Below are 21,901 nucleotides of genomic sequence, written 5' to 3'. Positions count from 1 at the left end.
AGAGTAGAGATTTTTTGCTAATGTTTTGAAAGATTGGTTAGGTTGTGGAGGGTTGGAAAGGAAAAATTGGTTATACAGGTTTCATATGACAATCCCTAAAAGGATAGGTTGGATATACAGTGGTCCCTGGGTATCCATAGGGGATTGGTTCCAGGATGGATACCAAAACACGGGGATGCTCAAATCCCTTACATAAAATGGTGTAGTGCAATGAATACAGTTGGCCCTCCGTATCTGTGGGGTTTGCATCTGAGGAATCAACCAACCTCGGATTGAGATTTTGATCTGTGGTTGGTTGATTGTTTGGATGTGAAACCCACGGGTACGGAGGGCTGACTGTGTAGTATTTAGCATAATCGAGATAGATGGGGAGCAGCAGCTACTGTGATGGGCTATAATGGTTTATCTTTCTTAGAGAAATTTGAGATCTGAAATTACTCTACTTCATTTCTTTTTTTTTTGCGGTACACGGGCCTCTCACTGCTGTGGCCTCTCCCATTGCGGACCACAGGCTCCAGACGCGCAGGCTCAGTGGCCATGGCTCACGGGCCCAGCCACTCCGCGGCATGTGGGATCTTCCCGGACCGGGGCACGAACCCGTGTCCCCTGCATCGGCAGGCGGACTCTCAACCACTGCGCCACCAGGGAAGCCCTCTACTTCATTTTTTAAAACATTTTTATTATGGAGAATCACAAACGGTATGAAAGTACACAGAATAGATAATGAACTTCCATGTACTCATCACACAACTTCAAGAGTCATCAACCCATGGCCAAACTCATTTCACTTGCATGCCAGTCCATTTCCACCCCACATTATTTTGAAGCAAATTCCAGATGTCACATCATTTTATATAAACCTTTCTATATGCATGCGTCTCTAGATAAGGACTTAAAAAGAAACCATAAGCGTGATACTATTATTACACCTGAATAAGTTAACAATAATTTGTTAGTTACCTCAAATACCCAATGTTTATATTTCCCCAATTGTGCCTTAATTTTTTTTTTAACAGTTTGTTCAAATCAGAATCCAAATGAGTTTCTCGCATTGCTGTTGGTTGAAATGCCTTTTTAATCTTTTAATCAACAGCTTTGTCTGCTGTCTGTTTTCCCCCCATTAATTTATTTGTTGAAGAAGCTGGGGTGTTTTTCCTATAGATTTTTCTACTTTCTGAGTTTTGCTAATTGCACTCCTGTGGTGTCAGTTTAATATGTTCTGTGTACCCCTGTATTTTCTATAAATTTGTAATTAGATCTAGAGGCTTGTTTAGATTTGTTGTTGTTTTCTGCAAGAATACTTCATAGAGGGTGGTGTGTACTTTTCCCAGGACACATATAGTATCTGAATGTCTTTATTTTTGTGATATTAGTAGCCATTAATGATCATTGCCTATAAATATTAGTTCATTATTAGAGTTGTAAACTTGGGATCTTCTTATTCTCTTGATCCTTTATCATTTATTAGCTCCTAAAAGGAGAAACTTTTCCTCCTCAACCATTTGGTTGTCCTGAGGGTACGGTTCCCATAGGGAAAACAGGATAAGAGTGAGAAAGGGGATATAACTTTTAACTAGCTCTGTTAATGAGCTGTCATCCCTCAGGAAAGAGAAGCAAGGTGGGCTGCAGGAAGCTGAAGTGGGCTTTGGGCCGACTAGTGCCTGGTGTGTGGAAGAGGAAGTAGTGAACTGTACGTGACCTTTGGTCGGTGGCTGGGACTGTCAGGGGAGCCCTTGGCCCACAGGCACACCTGACCTTTGCTTTCAGCTTGTGGTAGCTGAAGAAAACCATGATGGATGTAGTGGCCTGTGAGCCTCTGCTCAGGAGACAGAATTCTCACAGCCTTAACTTGACAACCAGAGTAATACATTTATTTTTCCTTTAAATTGAACTTGGATTATGTTTCTTCATCTTGTGCTAATATTCTTTAACCTTAGGCTAAAGAATGCTGTAACCCATACAGCATTATCGGAAGGATTCCTACCGGGAGTAAATGTTTAACACTTTACCTCCAATCAAATACTTATTTTAAAGGTTACTATTTACGTATAAAAACTATGTAGCAAGGTGTGTGAAGGAAGGGCAGTATGACCTCTGTAAAGGAAGGCTCCAAGATGATGACGTGAATCGAGCCTCAAGATCATGGTTTGGCTTCAGCTTCCTTAGGAGTCTGTGGTCACCCCTTCTGGGGAGTCAGTAGGCAGGGAAAACTGTGAGACCTGGGCAAAGTGGAGATATTCATGGACATTTCTGTTCTGAAGTAGCTGGTTCTTCTTTCCTTCCCCAAGAGCCGTGTGTGTGTGTGTGTGTGTGTGTGTGTGTGTGTGTGTGTGTGTGTGTGTGTGTGTGTGTGTGTGTTTTATGTGTATATTTGTGTGTATATGATTTTTTCTTGAGCAGTTTTACGTTTACAGAAAAATTGAACAGAAAGTACAGAGTTCTCATATACTCCCTCACTTCCCCACTCCCACCCCAGTTCCTCTATAATTAATGTATTGTATTTATTGTATTTATTACAATTGATGGGCCATATGTTGATACATTACGACTAATTAAAGTCCATAGTTTACTGTTAGGTTTCACTCTTTGTGTTGTACATTCTGTGGATTTGGCAAATGTATATAATAACTTGTATCCGTCATTATACAGAATGATATCACGTAGAATAGTTTCACTGCCCTAAAAATCCTGTGTTCTACCTGTTCATCTCTCTCTCCCCCTGAGCCCCTGGCAACCACTGATCTTTTTATTGTCTCCATTGTTTTGTGTTTTCCAGAATGTTATATAGTTGGAATCATACAGTATGTGACCATTTCAGATTGTCTGCTTTCACTTAGCAGTATGCATTTAAGGTTCCTCTGTATCTTTTCCTGGCTTGATAGCTCATTTTTATTGCTGAATAGTACTCCATTGTATGGATGTACCACAGCTTATGTATCCAATTACCTGTTGAAGGACATCTTGGTTATTCCAGGTTTGGGCAGTTATGAATAAAGCTGTTATAAGCATCTGTGTGCAGGTTTTTGTGTGAACATAAGTTTTCAGCTCCTTTGGGTTTAATACCAAGGAGTGTGAGATTCCTGGATGGATGGTAAGAGTATATTAAGTTCTGTAAGAAACTACCAAACTGTCTTCAAAAGTGGCTATTTTGCATTCCCACCAGCAATGAATGAGAGTTCTTGTTGCTCCACAACCTCTCCAGCATTTGGTGTTGTCAGTGTTTTGGATTTTGGCCATTCTAATAGGTGTATAGTGGTATATCATTGTTTTAATTTGCAGTTCCCTAATGACATATGATGTCAGGTATCTTTTCTTATACTTGTCATCTGTATTTTCTTTGGTGAGGTGTCTCCTCAGATATTATGCTTTTTTTTTTTTTAAGTGAAGTATAGGTGACTTACAGTATTGTATTAATTTCAGGTGTACTGCATAGAATTTGATATTTTTATAGATGATACTCCATGTTTTGCTCATTTGTAAGTTAGGTTATTTTCTTTCTTTCTTTTTTTTAAAATTAATTAATTTATTTTTGCTGTGTTGGGTCTTCATTTCTGCGTGAGGGCCTTCTCCAGTTGGGGCAAGCAGGGGCCACTCTTCATCGCGGTGCGCAGGCCTCTCACTATCGCGACTTCTCTTGTTGCGGAGCACGGGCTCCAGACGCGCAGGCTCAGTAGTTGTGGCTCACGGGCTTAGTTGCTCTGCGGCATGTGGGATCTTCCCAGACCAGGGCTCGAACCCGTGTCCCCTGCGTTGGCAGGCAGAATCTCAACCACTGCGCCACCAGGGAAGCCCAGTTAGGTTATTTTCTTATTGTTGAGTTTTAAATATTTTGGATACCAGTCCTTTATTAAATATGTATTTTTTAAAAATTATTTATTTATTTTATTTATTTTTGGCTGCATCGGGTCTTAGTTGCGGCGTGCGGAATCTTCATTGAAGCATATGGGATCTTTTGTTGTGGTACGCGGGCTCTTTGTTGTGACACTCGGGCTTCTCTCTAGTTGTGGTGTATGGGTTTCCTCTTCTCTAGTTGTGGTGCGCAGGCAGGCTCCAGGGCGCGCGGACTCTGTAGTTTGCGACCCGCAGGCTCTCTAGTTGAGGCGCGTGAGCTTATTAATTGTGGTGCGCGGTCTTTGTTGCCCTGCAGCATGTGGGATCTTAGTTCCCCGACCAGGGATTGAACCCGCATCCCCTGCATTGCAAGGTGGATTCTTTAACACTAGACCACCAGGGAAGTCCCTTAAATATGTGTTTTGTAAAAAATTTTTTCCCAGTCGATGGCTTGCCTTTTCCTTCTCTTGACAGTGTCTTTTGTAGAGCAGAAGTTTTTACTTTTAGTGAAGTCCAATTTAGCAATTTTCTTTTATGGACTGTGCTTTTGGTATTGTGTCTGAAAAGTCATGGCCAAACTCAAGGTCACCTAAATTTTTTCTTAGGTTATCTTCTAGGAATTTTATAGTTTTGTGCGTTTTTTTGTTTGTTTGTTTGTTTTTCTTTTGCGGTACGTGGGCCTCTCACTGTTGCTGCCTCTCCCGTTGCGGAGCACAGGCTCCGCACACGCAGGCTCAGCGGCCATGGCTCACGGGCCCAGCCGCTCCGCGGCACGTGGGCTCCTCCCGGACCGGGGCACGAACCCGTGTTCCCTGCATCGGCAGGCGGACTCCCAGCCACTGCGCCACCAGGGAAGCCCTGGGCTTTCTATTCTGTTCCATGTCTAGCCTTTCGCCAGTACCACACTGTCTTGATTACTTTAGCATCATAGTAAGTCTTGAAGTCAGGTATTGTCATTCCTCTGACTTTATTCTTCTCCTTCTATATTATTTTGGCTTTTCTGGATCTTTTGCCTTTCCATATAAATTTTAGAATCAGTTTGTTGATATGTACAAAATGTCTTGCTGAATTTTGATTGGGATTTCATCGTATCTGTAGATCAAGTTGCAAAGAAATGGAATAGATCTTTGATTTCTTTCATCAGAGTTTTGTAGTTTTCTTCATATAGATCTTGGTCATATGTTGTTACATTTATACCTAAGTATTTCTGTTTTGGGTTTTTTTTAAATGGTATTGCATTTTAAATTTCATATTTCATTTGTTTATTGCTGGTATATAAGGAAGCAATTGACTTTTGTTTATTAACTTTGTATCCTGTAACCTTGCTATAATGGCTTATTAGTTCCAGGAATTTTTTTGTTACTTCTTTGGGATTTTCTACATAGATAATCATGTCAGTAGCAAACCAAGGCAATTTTATTCTTCCTTTCCAATATGTACACTTTTTATTTCCTTGTTTTGTTCTATTGCATTAGGACTTCCAATATGTTGCTGATTAGGAGTGGTGAGAGTGGACATCTTGCCTTGTCCCTAATCTTAGTGGGAAAGCATCTAATTTACATCATTAAGTAGCTGTAAGGTATTTGTAATATGTTCTTTATCAAGTTGAGTAACTTCCCCTCTATTTCCGGTTTCCTGAGTTGTTTTTTTTTGGGGGGGAGGCGGGGCGGCGCACCACGAGGCATGGGGGAATATTAGTTCTCCAACTAGGGACTGAACCCGTGCCCCCTGCAGTCGTAACCATTGGACCACCATGGAATTCCCTTCCTGAGTGTTTTTGATTGGGTGTTAGATTTTTTCAAATGCTTTTTCTGTCTATTTGATATGATTATAGGATTTTTCTTCTTTAGCCTGTTGATGTGATGGATTACATAAATTTATTTTTGAATGTTGACTCAGTCTTGCATACCTGGAATAAATCCCACTTGGTCATGGTGTATAATTCTTTTTGTACATTGTTGTATTTGGTTTGCTAATATTTTGTTCAAGATTTTTACATCTGTGTTCAGAGATATATCAGAGATATTGGTTTGTAGTTTTTCTTTCTTAAAATGTCTTTGGTTTGGGGATTAGGGTAATCGTCTCAGAGAATGCATTACAAACGATTTCCTCTGCTTCTATTTTCTGGAAGAGATTGTAGAAAATTCAGATAATTTCTTCCTTAGATCTTTGGTAGATTTCCCTAGTGAACCCATCTGGGGTTGTTGCTTTTTATTTTAAGAGCGTTATTAGTTATTGATTCAGTTTCCTTAATAGACATAGGCCTATTCAGATTGTTCTTTTCTTCTCGTATAAATCCTGGTAGATTGTCTCTTTCAAGGCATTGGTGTATTTTATCTAGGTTATCAATTTGTGGGTTCATAATATTTCTTTATCTTCCTGTTAATATCCATAGGATCGGTAGTGATGGCCCTTCATTCATTTCTGATGTTAGTAATTAGTGTCTTCTCTCTTTTTTCTCAATTTGGCTAGAGGTTTATCCATTTCATTGATCTTTCCAAAGAGTCAGCTTTTGTTTCACTGATTTTTCTCTATAGATTTCTTTTTTCACTGATTTCTGCTCAAATTTTAATTATTTTTCTCGTCCTTACTTTGAACATAATTTGTTCACCTTTTTCTAGTTTCCTAAGGTAGAAACTTAGATAATTGAATTTTAGATCTCTCTTCTTTTCTTTCTTTTTTTTAAAATAAATTTATTTTATTTATTTATTTATTTTTGGCTGCACTGGGTCTTCATTGGTGCTCGCAGGCTTTCTCTAGTTGCAGCAAGCAGGGGCTACTCTTCGTTGTGGTGTGTGGGCTTCTCATTGCGGTGGCTTCTCTTGTTGCAGAGCACAGGCTCTAAGCATGCAGGCTTCCGTAGTTGTGGCATGTGGGCTCAGTAGTTGTGGCTTGTAGGCTCCAGAGCGCAGGCTCAGCAGCTGTGGCGCACAGGCCCAGCTGCTCCGCGGCATGTGGGATCTTCCTGGACCAGGGCTCGAACCCATGTCCCCTGCATTGGCAGGTGGGCTCTCAGTCACTGCGCCACCAGGGAATCCCTTTCTTCTTTTTTAATAATTGCATTCAGTGATATAAATTTTACTCTATGTACTGCTTTCCCTGCATGTCACAAGTTTTGATAAGTTATATTTTCACTTTCATTTAGTTAGGACCATCTCTTGAGACAACTTCTTTGACCCAAGTTTTAATTTCCCAATTATTTAGTCTCCAAGTATTGCATATTTAATCTTCAAATATTATATTTGGGATTTTCCAGCTATTTTTAAATTACTGATTTCTCGTTTAATTCCATTGAGGTCTGAGAGTATACTTTGTATGATTTAAAAGTTTTTAAGGTGTGTTTTATGGCCCAGAATGTGATCTGCTTACAGGTCTTTTTTTTTTCCCCCCAAGAAATGTGATGATGTAAGGTTCTCTCATTTTTATTGTATGTGACTTCAAAGTCACATACAGTTAAAAAAAAAAAAATCAGAATGAAGCAACCCAAGTGTTCATTGATGGATGAATGGGTAAACAAAATGTTGTAATATACACACAATGTAATATCATTCAGCTTTATAAGGGAAGGAAATTGACACATGCTACGACATGGGTGAAACTTAAGGACGTGCTAGGTGAAAAAAAAGCTGGTCACAAAGGACAGAATTGAATGAGATTCTACTTCTATGAGATACCTAGGGAGTAGTTAAATTCATAGAGACAGAAAGTAGAACAGTGACTGCTAGGGGTTTGGGGGCGGGGGGAGAAGAGAATGGGGAGTTAGGGTTTAATGGGTACAGAGTTTCATTTGGGGAAGATTAAAAAGTTGTGGAGGGCTTCCCTGGTGGCTCAGTGGTTGAGAGTCCGTCTGCCGATGCAGGGGACACGGGTTCGTGCCCCGGTCCGGGAAGATCCCACATGCCGTGTAGCGGCTGGGCCCGTGAGCCATGGCCGCCGAGCCTGCGCGTCCGGAGCCTGTGCTCCACAATGGGAGAGGCCACAACAGTGAGAGGCCCGCGTACCGCAAAAAAAAAAAAGTAAATAAAGGGGGCAGGAGGAAACTTTTGGGAGGTGTTGGATATGTTTTTGGCCTTGATGGTTGGTGATAGTTTTACAAGTATGGTTATATACATTAAATATTTTATGTGTCAGTCATACTTCAGTAAAGTGGTTAAAAAAAAAGTTCTATAGATGGATAGTAGTGATAGTTTCACAAGATGTGTATGTCTTCTTTTTGTTTTTTTAACGTCTTTATTGGAGTATAATTGTTTTACAGTGGTGTGTTAGTTTCTGCTCTATAACAAAGTGAATCAGCTATACATATATCCCCATAACTCTTCCTTCTTGCATCTCCCTCCCTCCCGCCCTCCCTATCCCGCCCCTCTAAGGGGTCACAAAGCACTGAGCTGATCTCCCTTTGCTATGCCGCTGCTTCCCACTAGCTATCTATTTTACGTTTGGTCGTGTAAATATGTACATGCCACTCGCTCACTTTGTCCCAGCGTACCCTTCCCCCTCCCCGTGTTCTCAAGTCCATTCTCTAGTAGGTCTGCGTCTTTATTCCCGTCCTGCCTCTAGGTTCTTCATGACCATTTTTTTTTTTTTTTTTAGATTCCATATATATGTGTTAGTATATGGTATTTGTTTTTCTCTTTCTGACGTGCTTCACTCTGTATGACAGTCTCTCAGTCCATCCACCTCACTACAAATAAATCAATGTTTCTTTTTATGGCTGAGTAGATGTGTATGTCTTAATGCCATAGAACTGCACACTTAAAAATGTTTAAAATGGTAAATTTTACACATATTTTACCACAGTTTTTAAAAATGGGAAAAAATTTCCTTTAATCAGAACATTGACAAAGAAAAGGTTGAATTATTTAAAAAATTTCTTTATTCCAAATGTATGTATTTATTTTTATAGTTTTATTTATTTATATCTTTTTATTATTTTTTTAAATAGATCTTTATTGGAGTATAATTGCTTCACAATACTGTGTCAGTTTCTGTTGTACAACAAAATGAATCAGCCATATGCATACATATATCCCCCTATCCCCTCCCTCTTGAGCCTCCTCCCCACCCTCCCTATCCCACCCCTCTAGGTTGTTGCAAAGCACCGAGCTGATCTCCCTGTGCTATGCGGCTGCTTCCCACTAGCTAACTATTTTACATTCGGTAGTGTATATATACGTCGATGCTACTCTCACTTCACCCCAGCCTACCGCCACACCCCGCCCCGTGTGCTCAAGTCCATTCTTTATGTCTGTGTCTTTATTCCTGCCCTGCCACTAGGTTCATCAGTACCGTTTTTTTGTTTTTGTTTTTTTTTTTACGGTACGCGGGCCTCTCACTGCTGTGGCCTCTCCCGTTGCGGAGCACAGGCTCCGGACGCGCAGGCTCAGCGGCCATGGCTCACGGGCCTAGCCGCTCCGCGGCATGTGGGATCTTCCCGGACCGGGGCACGAACCCGTGTCCCCTGCATCGGCAGGCGGATTCTCAACCACTGCGCCACCAGGGAAGCCCAGTACCATTTTTTTTTTTCTTTAGATTCCATATATATGCATTAGCATATGGTATTTGTTTTTCTGTTTCTGACTTCACTCTGTATGACAGATATTGAGCTCCATGAGCTGTTTGTATATTTTGGAGATTAATTCTTTGTCTGTTTCCTTTGCAAATATTTTCTCCCATTCTGAGGGTTGTCTTTTTGTCTTGTTTATGGTTTCCTTTGCTGTGCAAAAGCTTTTAAGTTTAATTAGGTCTCATTTGTTTGTTTTTATTTTCATTACTCTAGGAGGTGGGTCAAAAAAAATCTTGCTGTGATTTATGTCAAAGATTGTTTTTCCTATGTTTTCCTCTAAGAGTTTTATAGTGTCTGGTCTTATACTTAGGTCTTTAATCCATTTGGAGTTTATTTTTGTGTATGGTGTTAGGTAGTGTTCTAATTTCATTCTTTTACACGTAGCTGTCCAGTTTTCCCAGCACCACATATTGAAGAGGTTGTCTTTTCTCCATTGTATGTTCTTGCCTTTTTTGTCATAAATTAGGTGACCATATGTGTGTGGGTTTATCTCTGGACTTTCTACCCTATTCCATTGACCTATATTTCTGTTTTTGTGCCAGTACCCTACTGTCTTGATTACTGTAGCTTTGTAGTATAGTTTGAAGTCGGGGAGTCTGATTCCTCCAGCTCCGTTTTTCTTTCTCAAGATTGCTTTGGGTCTTTTGTGTTTCCATACGAATTGTAAAATTTTTTGTTCTAATTCTGTGAAGAATGTGATTGGTAGTTTGATAGGGATTGCATTGAATCTGTAAATTTCTTTGGGTAGTAGAGTCATTTTCACAATGTTGATTCTTCCAATCCAAGAACATGGTATATTTCTCCATCTGTTTATGTCATCTTTGATTTCTTTCATCAGTGTTTTAGTTTTCTGAGTACAAGTCTTTCGCCTCCTTAGATAGGTTTATTCCTAGGTATATTATTCTTTTTGTTGCGATGGTAAATGGGATTGTTTCCTTAATTTCTCTTTCTGATTTTGTGTTGTTAGTATATAGGAATGCCAGAGATTTCTGTGCATTAATTTTGTATCCTGCAACTTTACCAAATTCATTGATTAACTCTAGTAGTTTTCTGGTGGCATCTTTAGGATTTTCCGTGTATAGTATCATGTCATCTGCAAACAGTGACAGTTTTACTACTTCTTTTCCAATTTATATTCCTTTTATATCTTTTTCTTCTCTGATTGCCATGGCTAGGACTTCCAAAACTATGTTGAATAATAGTGGTGAGAGTGGACATCCTTGTCTTGTTCCTGATCTTAGAGGAAATGCTTTCAGTTTTTCACCATTGAGAATGATGTTTGCTGTGGGTTTGTCGTATAAGGCCTTTATTATGTTGAGGTAGGTTCCCTCTATGCCCATTTTCTGGAGAGTTTTTAATCATAAATGGGTGTTGAATTTTGTCAAAAGCTTTTTCTGTGTCTATTGAGCTGATCATATGGTTTTTATTCCTTAATTTATTAATATGGTGTATCACATTGATTGATTTGTGTATATTGAAGAACCTTTGCATCCCTGGGATAAATCCCACTTGATCGTGGTATGTGATCCTTTTAATGTGCTGTTGGATTCTGTTTGCTAGTATTTTTGTTGAGGATTTTTGCATCTATGTTCATCAGTGATATTGGCCTGTAGTTTTCTTTTTTTGTGGTATCTTTTTCTGGTTTTGGTATCAGGGTGATGGTGTTTTTGTAGAATGAATTTGGGAGTGTTCCCCCCTCAGCAATCTTTTGGAAGAGTTTGAGAAGGATCAGTGTTAGATCTTCTCTAAATGTTTGATAAAATTCACCTGTGAAGCCATCTGGTCCTGGACTTTTGTTTGTTGGAAGATTTTTTTTTTAACCTTTAATTCATTTATTTTAAATCCTTTGTTCATAGGAATTTAGAGACTATTTTCAAACTAGTACAAATATTTTATAAATAATATCTAGCAGTTTATTAACTAGTGGAGTATACTGCACAACAAACTACCTCACATCTTTCAGGAAGAAAAACCACTAAATTTGAAAAGTAAAAAGATGTCACCCACTGAATTTGGACACAGTTAAAATGTGCTTTAAATATTTGTTTGGAGGAGGGGGGTCACACGCTTCTACTCAATTAAGAGAAACATTTATACAGTCCAGGTCTTCTATTTTCTTTACACCCATCATGCCATGAATTCATAGGGAATGGGCTCTAACAGTTCAGGATCCTTTCCGTTGGTTCTCACAAAGTGTGCTTCTCTGGGTGGAGCAGGCTGGCGCTTCAGTTGACCCCAAGTACCTTTCTCTTTGTCTTCCTTCTTTTTCTGATCATTTTCCTTCACCCGTTTCAGGAAGCTGTCTCGGCTCTTAGAGTGCTTAATATGCTCGATACGCACATTAATTCTCTTGGCAAGAATCTTGCCCTTAACTTGTTTGTTTACAATGATGCCAACAGCATGCTGGGTAACATTGTAGACTCTCCCAGTTTTGCCATGGTAACATTTCTGGGGTATTCCTTTTTTTTTTTTTTTTTTTTGCGGTATGCGGGCCTTTCACTGCTGTGGCGTCTCTCGTTGCGGAGCACAGGCTCCGGACACGCAGGCTCAGCGGCCATGGCTCACGGGCCCAGCTGCTCCGCGGCACGTGGGATCCTCCCGAACCGGGGCACGAACCCGTGTCCCCTGCATCGGCAGGCGGACTCTCAACCACTGTGCCACCAGGGAAGCCTGGGGTATTCCTTTTTGAACAGTGTCCAAATATCTACAGTATCACCTTTCTTGTAGATTCGCATGTATGTGGCCAAAGGAACAACTCCATATTTTCTAAAGGGCCTGGAGAACATGTAGCGGGTGCCCCTCCTCTTTCCCTTTGTGTTGATCATTTTGGCGAATTACTGGAAGATGGTGGTTCCGGCCGAAAAGCTGTTGGAAGATTTTTAATTACAGTTTCAATTTCATTGTTTGTGATGGGTCTGTTTATATTTTCTATTTCTTTCTGGTTTAGTCTTGGAAATTTGTACCTTTCCAAGAAGTTGTCCATTTCTTCGTGGTTGTCCATTTTATTGGCATATAGTTGTTTGTAGTAGTCTCTTATAATCCTTTGTAATTCTGCAGTGTCAGTTGTGATTTCTCCTTTTTCATTTCTAATTTTACTTATTTGCGTCCTCTCCCTTTTTTTCTTGATGAGTCTGGCTAAGGGTTTATCAATTTTGTTTATCTTCTCAAAGAACCAGCTTTTAGTTTTATTGATCTTTGCTATTGTTTTCTTCATTTCTATTTCATATATTTCTGCTCTGATCTTTATGATTTCTTTCCTTCTACTGACTTGGGGTTCTTTTTGTTCTTCTTTCTCTAGTTGCTTTAGGTGTAGGATTAGATTGTTCATTTTGATAGTTTTATTTATTTGTTTGTTTAATTTTTAAAGAAATATTTATTTGGTTGCATTGGGTCTTAGTTGCGGCTCGCAGGCTCCTTACTTGCAGCTCCAGGGCTCCTTAGTTGTGGCTCGCGGGCTCCTTAGTTGTGGCATGCAAACTCTTAGTTGCAGCATGCATGTGGGATCTAGTTCCCCAACCAGGGATTGAACCTGGGCCCCCTGCATTGGGAGCGTGGAGTCTTATCCACTGCGCCACCAGGGAAATCCCTGTATTTATTTTGAGACTTATGTGACTAGTTTAATTTTCACTTGTGATTTAGCTGATAGAATCTAATTAGGTTCAGTTAGGATTTCTTATGGTGTGATGATGAATAGAATTTTTATGTAGATTAGCATAAAATTATATGTATGATGAATCTGATACTCGCAGAAGATATTCATGCATTTATTTAAGGACACTCTGCTTATGGACTTGATTGATTTGTGGCCACACGGTAGAATCATCATGGGGTTTGAGATCAGAGGATCTTCGGTGGTCATTTATTCCAGTCCTTTAAAAAATTGATAATTTGAACCTCAGAGAGGTTAAATGACTTTACCAAGTTTCAAGTTAGTGGAGTGACTTTATCTTTAGTTGAAACCAGGGCTTCTTACTAGCCCTAGTCTATAATGGATCTTAGTTATAGAGAATCTGGTCCTGTTAGCCTAACTCTGTGATTTCAAATTAAACTGGGGGTTGGTGTTTCAGCTCCTCTGCTGGCTGCCACTGTGTTTCCTATGGCCCATGCAGATAATGGTGTTCTGCTTCCTGAGCTGGATAAGAGCAACGCCTAAACCAGTTACTTCAACACAGGGTTCTCAATCTGAGGAAGTTAAAAAAGAGAATTGATGACGGGAACCCACTCCTCAGAGATTCTGATTTAATAGGTCTGCAGTGGGTGGTGGCTCTCACGTCATATTTAAAAAATAATAATTGTATGCAGCATGGATTGAGAAGTACTGCTTAAAACCCACTTTTAGAGCGTGGGTTCCCAAATCCGGCTAATTATCAGAATCCCTTGGACCCCCTTGCTATAAGAGGGGTTCCTTGTTGAGGCGGGAGATGAGATGCTGGAAGTCCTCCGAAATTATGCTCAAAATGGAATAGCTTTGCCTTCCCACTAACTTTTCTGTATTGATTAAAACCAGACCAAGTGAATGAAACAACTTCAAAATAGTTATGTGGGCAACAGACATCATCTTAATGAGGTGAAGTTTGGCTAAGGCTTTGTAACACTATCGTTTTTTGGATGAAAAGTAAAAATGCTTATTAAGGAGTTTGAGATTATGTGTAAGATTTTTAAAAAATTTGGTCTTGTACTAAAAGTGCTTTTTTCCTTTTTTTTTTTTTTTTGGCGAGGAGGGTGTCTGGGGTTGTTTTTAAGGAAGGAAACATATTTACATTGTTGGAGAGGTACAGAGGGAAGTGTGTTTTTGTATTTAAATGTGAAGACAGGGCACCTTCAATGCGCTTTATCAGTTAGACCCATACCACCTGTGTTCATATAGATTTGAATTCCCTTAATGGAATATTAGATAAATCATATGCAATTTATGATCCAGAGATTTTTCTTAAATTATAATTATGGAAATAAGGCATGAATTTATTCTCCTTGTAAAAACTCAGAACGTTACAGAAAAGTCAGGAGTCTCCTTTGACCACCATTCTTATTCTTAGCTCCAGCCTCTTCTTCAGAGGTAGTGATTGTTTCCAGTGTCCTGTGGATCCTCCCAGAACTTTTCCTACTGGGTGGACTTTATTTTGTAAATTTTGGTTTTTTCCAAATAATGTATCTTGGAAATTTTTTCGTGTCAGTTCACATGCTGTGTAGAATTCAACTGTGTAGTTGTACCATAATTTTTAAAGCCATTTTCCTCGTGGTGAGCACAAACGTTGTTTCCACTGTTTCCTGTTCCAGTGCTGCAGTGAACATTCTTGTGGCTGCCTCTGTGTGCACATGTGCTGTGATTGCTGGGGCAAAATGCTAAATTGTCCTCCAGCCAGGTCATGCTGCAGAAGTGTTGAGGAGGGGAACTCAGGAGAATTTTCTGGACTTCATTGAATTTGCAAATATTTCAGTGAAGACACAAGAGTAGCAGAGCAATTTTTTTGTTTATAATTGTCAAAAATTTGAGGAGTGTTTTGGGTTTGCTCCGCATACCCTGAATGTCTTCATGCCCAGTGCCATTGTGCTGGCTGCTGACTTGGAAATAGTTTATAAAAAACGCTGAATTAGGTTAGTGATGTGAAGATGATTAACAGATAATGGTAGCCAGAATAATTGTGTCAAAACAGCAAGAAATATCAAGAGAATTTGATGAGTTCCGCATTTTCTTTGGTGCTTGCCTTTCATAATCGTGTTAGAAAATTTACGTTGTATATTCAATCAACTTGACTGTACAATAACAACAAATATGCCACTTCAAAGAAGCTCTTCATTAAAAATTATCAACTAATATTAGTCTCCGTAAACTCTTATTTAAGTGTCATTGTAAAAGATCCATTTAAAAATATACAATTTTCTTCTACTTGAAAGATCTTATTGCTTCTCCTAATTTACATTTTGCATGGTCTTTTCCGTGTATTTACATAGTCTACGATGCAGTGTTTTTTGGAGAGGGTAGACCATATTTTCCTACATAACTATATATACCAGGGTTTACTAAAGCACGCCCTTGTTATTGGACATCTAAGTTGCTTTTCATTTTCTGTTGTGAATAAAGCACGAGAAACATACTTATAAGTGTTGTTTACTTTTGAGCCAGTTTCTCCATCTGTGTTCCTCAAAGTAAAATTGCTGGTCTCATTATGTGTTAGAAAGACTGTGAAGGTTAACGGTGCATGAGGGAAACTGTTACCGCTTTTCTGAAGGCTCCCAGGCTCCTACCCTGCACCCCCCTACCCCCAAGTAGATTTGGGCTTTATCCGTTTACTTATTTTTGTCATGGAATAGTGGTTGTGAGATTTTTGCCCCATGGGTTTGTTGGTGTGTGTGTTTGTTGAGGTATGTGTAAATGTGTTGGCTGTATTATTATTCTACTTTGAAGTTTCTAGTGTGTTAATGTTCTGATTTTTCTCACGCGTATCACTTTCTTATCTGAAAGTGAGGTAATAATGAACTTGGCACCACTGAATTAGAACATTGGCAGTTTGTCCTTGACCAGAAGATCATATGCCCAGGAAAGAGGTAATTACATGAGGGATTCAGCAGTTCCAGAAATGGGTGGTTGTGTCTTCCAATGGAGAATGTCAAAGAGTTATTAAGATTTATATAACTTTCCATAAAATGAGACAAGACTCCCTAAGTAATGGTAAACTTAAGGACATATAATATATGCTCATTGTTAGGGAAGTTAATGGTGAAAAGAGTTTTTGTTTTTGTTTTTCTGTTTTTGACTTTCTGTGGATGCTTGAGGATTATCCTGTGAAACCAGCAGTGCCCAGGAGGGAGCTGAGGAGGGCAGGCGCAGATTCATGGACTCTCTAATGACATGTGGAGAAGCTACTGGGACTCTCGGATTAGATTGATGTTGCGTTAAAAGTTCTGAATGCCGGGCTTCCCTGGTGGCGCAGTGGTTGAGAGTCCGCCTGCCGATGCAGGGCACACGGGTTCGTGTCCTGGTCCGGGAGGATCCCACGTGCCGTGGAGCGGCTGGGCGCGTGAGCCGTGGCCGCCGAGCCTGCGCGTCCGGAGCCTGTGCTCCGCAGCGGGAGAGGCCGCAGCGGTGGGAGGCCCGCGTACCGCAAAAAAAAAAAAAAAAAAAAGTTCTGAATGCTTTAGATACATGTTGACCCTGGGATCCCTAGGTCCTTTTTGGGTCTTTCAGTATTTCAAAAAGCGTAACAATTTGCCTGTTACCTTGGTTCATGTGCTAAGTAAAATGTCAAGTTGTTTTGTTTTGGGTTTGTGTTAAGTCATTTACTACCTGGATATACAAGTCTTCTTTCTATTGACTTATAGACTCTCCTATTCCTCTTATTTTGCTTTGTGGTAACATACAAGTTGAGGCAGAATCTTTTGGGGTCTGTAATGCAGCTTGTCCTTGTTTTTTCTTTTTTCCCTAATAATAGCCTCACTGAGATATGTACAGTTCAGATGTCTTTTAGTATATTCACAGAGTTGTGCAGCTATCATCAGAATAAGTTTTAGAATATTTTCATCACCCCCAAAACAAGCCTCATATCCACTAGCAGTTACTTTCTATCTCTACGGATTTGCTTATTTTGGGCATTTCATATAAATGGAATTATATAGCTTAGGTGTCCTTTTGTATGTGCCTTCTTTCACTTAGCGTGTTTTTAAGGTTCATCCATGTTGTAGTATGTATCATGTCTTTATGTGGCTGAATAACATTTCAGTGTGTCCACATTTTGTTTATCCATTCATCAATTGATGGACACTTGGATTGTTTCCACTTTTTGGTTATTGTGAATAATGCTGTTACGAACAGCTTTTGCGTGGGTAGACGTTTTCATTTCCCTTGGATAGATACCTAGGAGTGTTCCCTCTTTTGGTTCTTAGTGTCATTTTGAGCCTGGTGTACTTTTACATCTCCCATACTTAGATGGAAATAGTGTTTTGGCTAAAAGAAAAAAAAAAGATCTAATTGTGTGTTGTGTGTGTGTGTGTGTGTGAGAGAGAGAGAGAGAGAGAGGGAGAGGGAGAGGGAGAGAGAGAGAAAGAATGACTATGAATGGCTCTAGGGTTATTTCTACCCTGATCTTATTTGTACACTTTTGATATAACTGGCAAAGTAGCAAAGCTCCAAGTTGCAGTTGCTTCCAAGTTCTGGCTTATTTGGGAATTTTTGCCTTTTATTGACAATTTTCAGTTACCTGCAGTAAGTAATTATGAACCAATCGTAACTGTATTACTACTAGCCTGGTATGAATCTAATTGTATGTAGAAATGCTGCAGTTTTTACATTAATTCTAATGGGAATTAGTGTTTTTTTAACTTGCAATTTTGGAGGCAAGCAAAAATTGTAAGACCAATTATGGTCTCAGAGTGAGAGATAGAAAAGTCTGGCTAGTGAATGCTGATTGACAACTCTGACTGCGTGTTGGTGGCAGCTTAGATCCATGGGGAGAGGGGAAGATGGGAAGTAGAAGGTGCTCTTGATGGTAAATTGGGAACGTGGCCTGTGTCTGGGCTGTCGGCTCATTCATTGTGTAGAATGGCTAAAGGAAGTTTTAATTCCTTATTATGTAAACTTTTGATTCTTAGTCATTTCACATTTTTATTATTAACTATTTTAAACATATGGAGAGGATACAGAATAGCAATGAACCCCTGAGTACCCACCATCTGGATTTAATAAATTTGACTTTTTTTCCCTCCCTCCCTCCCTTCTTTTCTTCCATTTTTTCTTCTTTTTTTTCCTTTACATAAGGAATATAACTTTTCAGGTACACTTGAACACTGTTTGGCATACCTCCCACGTACCTCCCTCCTTTCCCAGAGATAACCACTCTTGCAACGCTGATGTTTTTATGCTTCTGTGTTTACATCCATAGCAATATGTACCACTGGTGTCTGTATTTTTAAACATTACATAAATGGTTTAATTTTTAATTCTAACTCTGTAGTAGTGTTTCTCAGATTAAGATCTTCATAAAATATTTTTGGCAGATATCCAGTGTTAGCTTAAGTTTTTCTTATTGTGATAAAATATACATAACATTAAATTTACCATTGTTAAGTATACAGTTCAGTGGCATTAAGTACATTCACATCACTGTCCAACCGTCACCACTATCAGTTTCCAGAATTTTTCGTCATTCCAAGCAGAAACTATCTACCCATTAAACTGTCACTCCCCATTCCCCCCTCCCCTCCAGCCCCTGGTAACTAACCTCTGTTCTGCTTTCCCGCTGAATTTGCCTATTCTAGGTACTTCATATAAATGGAAACATACAATATTTTTCCTTTTGTGTCTGACTTATTGTTTCACTTAGCATAATGTTCTTAACATGCACATTATGACATATATCAAAATATCCTTCGTTTTTATTTATTTATTTATTTATTTTTGTCGGTACGTGGGCCTCTCACTGTTGTGGCCTCTCCCGTTTGTGGAGCACAGGCTCCCGATGCGCAGGCTCAGTGGCCATGGCTCACGGGCCCAGCCGCTCCGCGGCATGTGGGATCTTCCCAGACCGGGGCACGAACCTGTGTCCCCTGCATCGGCAGGCGGACTCTCAACCACTGCGCCACCAGGGAAGCCCTATCCTTCGTTCTTAATGCCAACTAATATTCCACATTTTGTTTATCCATTCATCTGTTGATGGACATTTGGTTTGTTTCCACCTTTTGGCTATTGTGAATAATGCTATGAACATTGGTGTATAAGTATTTTGAGTTTCTGCTTTCAGTTCTTCTGGGTTTATACCTAGGAGTGGAATTGCTGCATCATATGGTAATTCTACTTTTTAAGGAACTGCCACAGTTTTCCACCTGAGCTAATCATTTTATATTCCCACCCGCAATGCAGGAGGGTTCCGATTTTTCCACATTTCACCAACACTTGTTAATTTCTGTTTATTTGATAATAGCCATCCTAATGGGTTGAAGTAATCTGATGGTACTGATTTGCATTTCTCTAATGACTATTGATGTTGAGTATCTTTTTTTTTTTTTTTTTTTTTTTTTTTTTTTTGCTGTACGCGGGCCTCTCACTGTTGTGGCCTCTCCCGTTGCGGAGCACAGGCTCCGGACGCACAGGCTTAGCGGCCATGGCTCACGGGCCCAGCCGTTCCGCGGCATGTGGGATCTTCCTGGACCGGGGCACAAACCCGCATCCCCTGCATCGGCAGGCGGACTCTCAACCACTGTGCCACCAGGGAAGCCCGATGTTGAGTATCTTTTCATGTGCTTATTGGTCATCCATAGTTCTTCTTTGGAGAAATGTCCATTCAAGTCCTTTGTCCATTTTTGAATTGGGATTTGATTTTGTTGTTGAATTGTAGGAGTTCTTTGTATATTTTGTATATTAATCCCTTATCAGATAGATGATTTGAAAATATTTTCTCCCATTCTGTTGGTTGTCTTTTCACTCTTTTTTTTTTTTTTTTTTTTTTTCGGTACGCGGGCCTCTCACTGTTGTGGCCTCTCCTGTTGCGGAGCACAGGCTCCAGACGCACAGGCTAAGTGGCCATGGCTCACGGGCCCAGCCGCTCTGCGGCATGTGGGATCTTCCCGGACCGGGGCACGAACCCGTGTCCCCTGCATCGGCAGGCGGACTCTCAACCATTGCGCCGCCAGGGAGGCCCCCCAGCACCGTTTTTTGAAAAGACTGTCCTTTCTCCATCGACTGCTCTTGGCACCCTAGCTTGAGTTATTTTTATTATAATGTAAGAATGCACACAAGGATAAATTTCTTATGCTTAAAAAAGGTTACAAAAACAAAACAACCAGGTAAATACAGATAAAATGACAGAATCAATAAAATTAAAATTAATTTATGGGACAGATGATGTTTTACGCAGATCATATTGCTACTCTCAATGTAAATATGATATTGCCTGCTGTGGTGTTGGGAATGCACTGGAAATGCCTTTGGTAACTTGCCATGTGACAACTCAGTCCTCTCATCATTTTTCTCTATTCTGAAAACTGTAGAAATGTTCAGGGGTGCCATTTGACCTTTACTTGGCATATGTGTGTGATACATGTATCAGGTCTTACCCTGTTCTTGACTGTTAGTACAGACCAATTAAAATCCTCTTCTTTGGCCTTAGCTTGATGGTAAACACTACAGCACATGTGGGCTGGAGAATCCCTGGGCAGCTCTCTGTTTCCAGAGAAGCATCTGAATGATCCAGAACAAGCTCATGCTAATGTTATTAGAGTAATATTGGAGTGAAAACACACAATTTAAAAATTCTCATAGAGAACGTATGGACTTAGAAGAAGTATCTACAGGGCCAGTTTGAGACACATTTCTCTTTCTTCCTTTCTCTCTTTCTCCTTTCTTCCTTTCTTTCTTTCTTTCTTTCTCTCTTTCTCTTTTTCTCTCTTTCTCTCTTTCTCTCCTTCTCTCCTTCTCCCCTTCTCTCCTTCTCTCCTTCTCTCCCTCTCCCTCTCCCTCTCCCTCTCCCTCTCCCTCTCCCTCTCCCTCTCCCTCTCCCTCTCCCTCTCCCTCTCCCTCCCTTTCTTTCCTTTCTTTCCTTCCCATGCCACGTGCGTGGCACGTGGGATCTTAGTTCCCCAACCAGGGATCAAACCTGCGCCCCCTGCACTGGAGGCAGGGGAGTCTTAACCACTGGACCGCCAGGGAAGCCCCAGGTTCAGTTATTTTTATTATAACATCAGGGTTTTTAAAATTGCTTCTCTTTAGTGCTTTTATGTATCATTGTTTTTTCTCTTGATTACAACCAAAATAAAAGCTGGTATTCTTAATCTCAGATCCTGATGTATGTGTTTAAATATAATTTTACTGCCAAAAATCTGTCAAATTTGGTTTTTATTACGTTAGTTTTGTTTTTTGTGGATAACATGACCCTCAAATACCATGTCTTCTCACTGTTAAATTCTCAACTGAGCTGTCCCTATTTGAAGTGTAAGACTGCCAATTTGATTTTAAAATATTGGAAGTGAATTATGGTGAGATAGAGCTGTGAAGAAAGAAGCTTCATGTTCCCCTGGTTATAAATGCCTTTGGCATTTGTTTCTACTTGAAGACAACTTTTTCCTAATGCTTCTTTGAGAGAAGAACGTCTCACCTCTTCAGATAGGTCTGGGGGCAAATGGCTAAGAGACATGAACTAAAGCCCTGTGCTGTCTCCTGACAGGAAATCCCTTTCACACTCTCTCTCAAGTGTTCTAGTATGTAAGTGTGTTTCCTATTTGTGTGAACGCCTATATTTAGCGCCTAAAATCAAAATTCTTATCTTCTATGCCTGACATGAAGTTTTATGACATGTGGACGTGGGTGTGGGTAGATGTACATATGTCAGCTGAGGGTCCCTTCCTCAAGAAGTGCTTTTCTGTACTGTGTCCTGGGTCCGGGGACACAGAGCTGCCTCGGAGAGTCGAGTCGGAGCAGGGAGGCCTGTGAGCAGGGCATCTGCTGTGAACTCGCTTGGATTGACTGCTGGGCAGGAGGTAGGACTAAGACTAGAGGGGCAGGAGCGCTGCGGAGGAGCT

The 21,901-nt window shown here is 40.2% G+C and overlaps 2 protein-coding genes across 3 annotated transcripts in view; one reads left to right on the top strand and one right to left on the bottom strand.

Moving 5' to 3' along the window:
• Positions 1–21,901, top strand: part of TENT4B (terminal nucleotidyltransferase 4B) — a 61,555-nt gene that overhangs the window by 15,866 nt on the left and 23,788 nt on the right. The gene's annotated exons all lie outside the window — the stretch shown is intronic.
• On the bottom strand, positions 10,927–12,219 carry LOC309976822 (large ribosomal subunit protein eL21-like; the record flags this gene model as incomplete). Its single annotated transcript, XM_082862605.1, has 2 exons — positions 10,927–11,887; positions 12,103–12,219. The coding sequence occupies 2 exons, from the start codon at positions 12,217–12,219 to the stop codon at positions 11,522–11,524; spliced, it is 483 nt and encodes a 160-aa protein (XP_082718731.1). The 3' UTR covers positions 10,927–11,521.

This window comes from Leucopleurus acutus, assembly GCF_964270905.1.
Source record: "Leucopleurus acutus genome assembly, chromosome: 20".
NCBI classification, from domain to species: Eukaryota; Metazoa; Chordata; class Mammalia; order Artiodactyla; family Delphinidae; genus Leucopleurus; species Leucopleurus acutus.
Note: the sequence above shows the minus strand (reverse complement) of the source record. Positions and strands in the feature narration are given on the sequence as shown.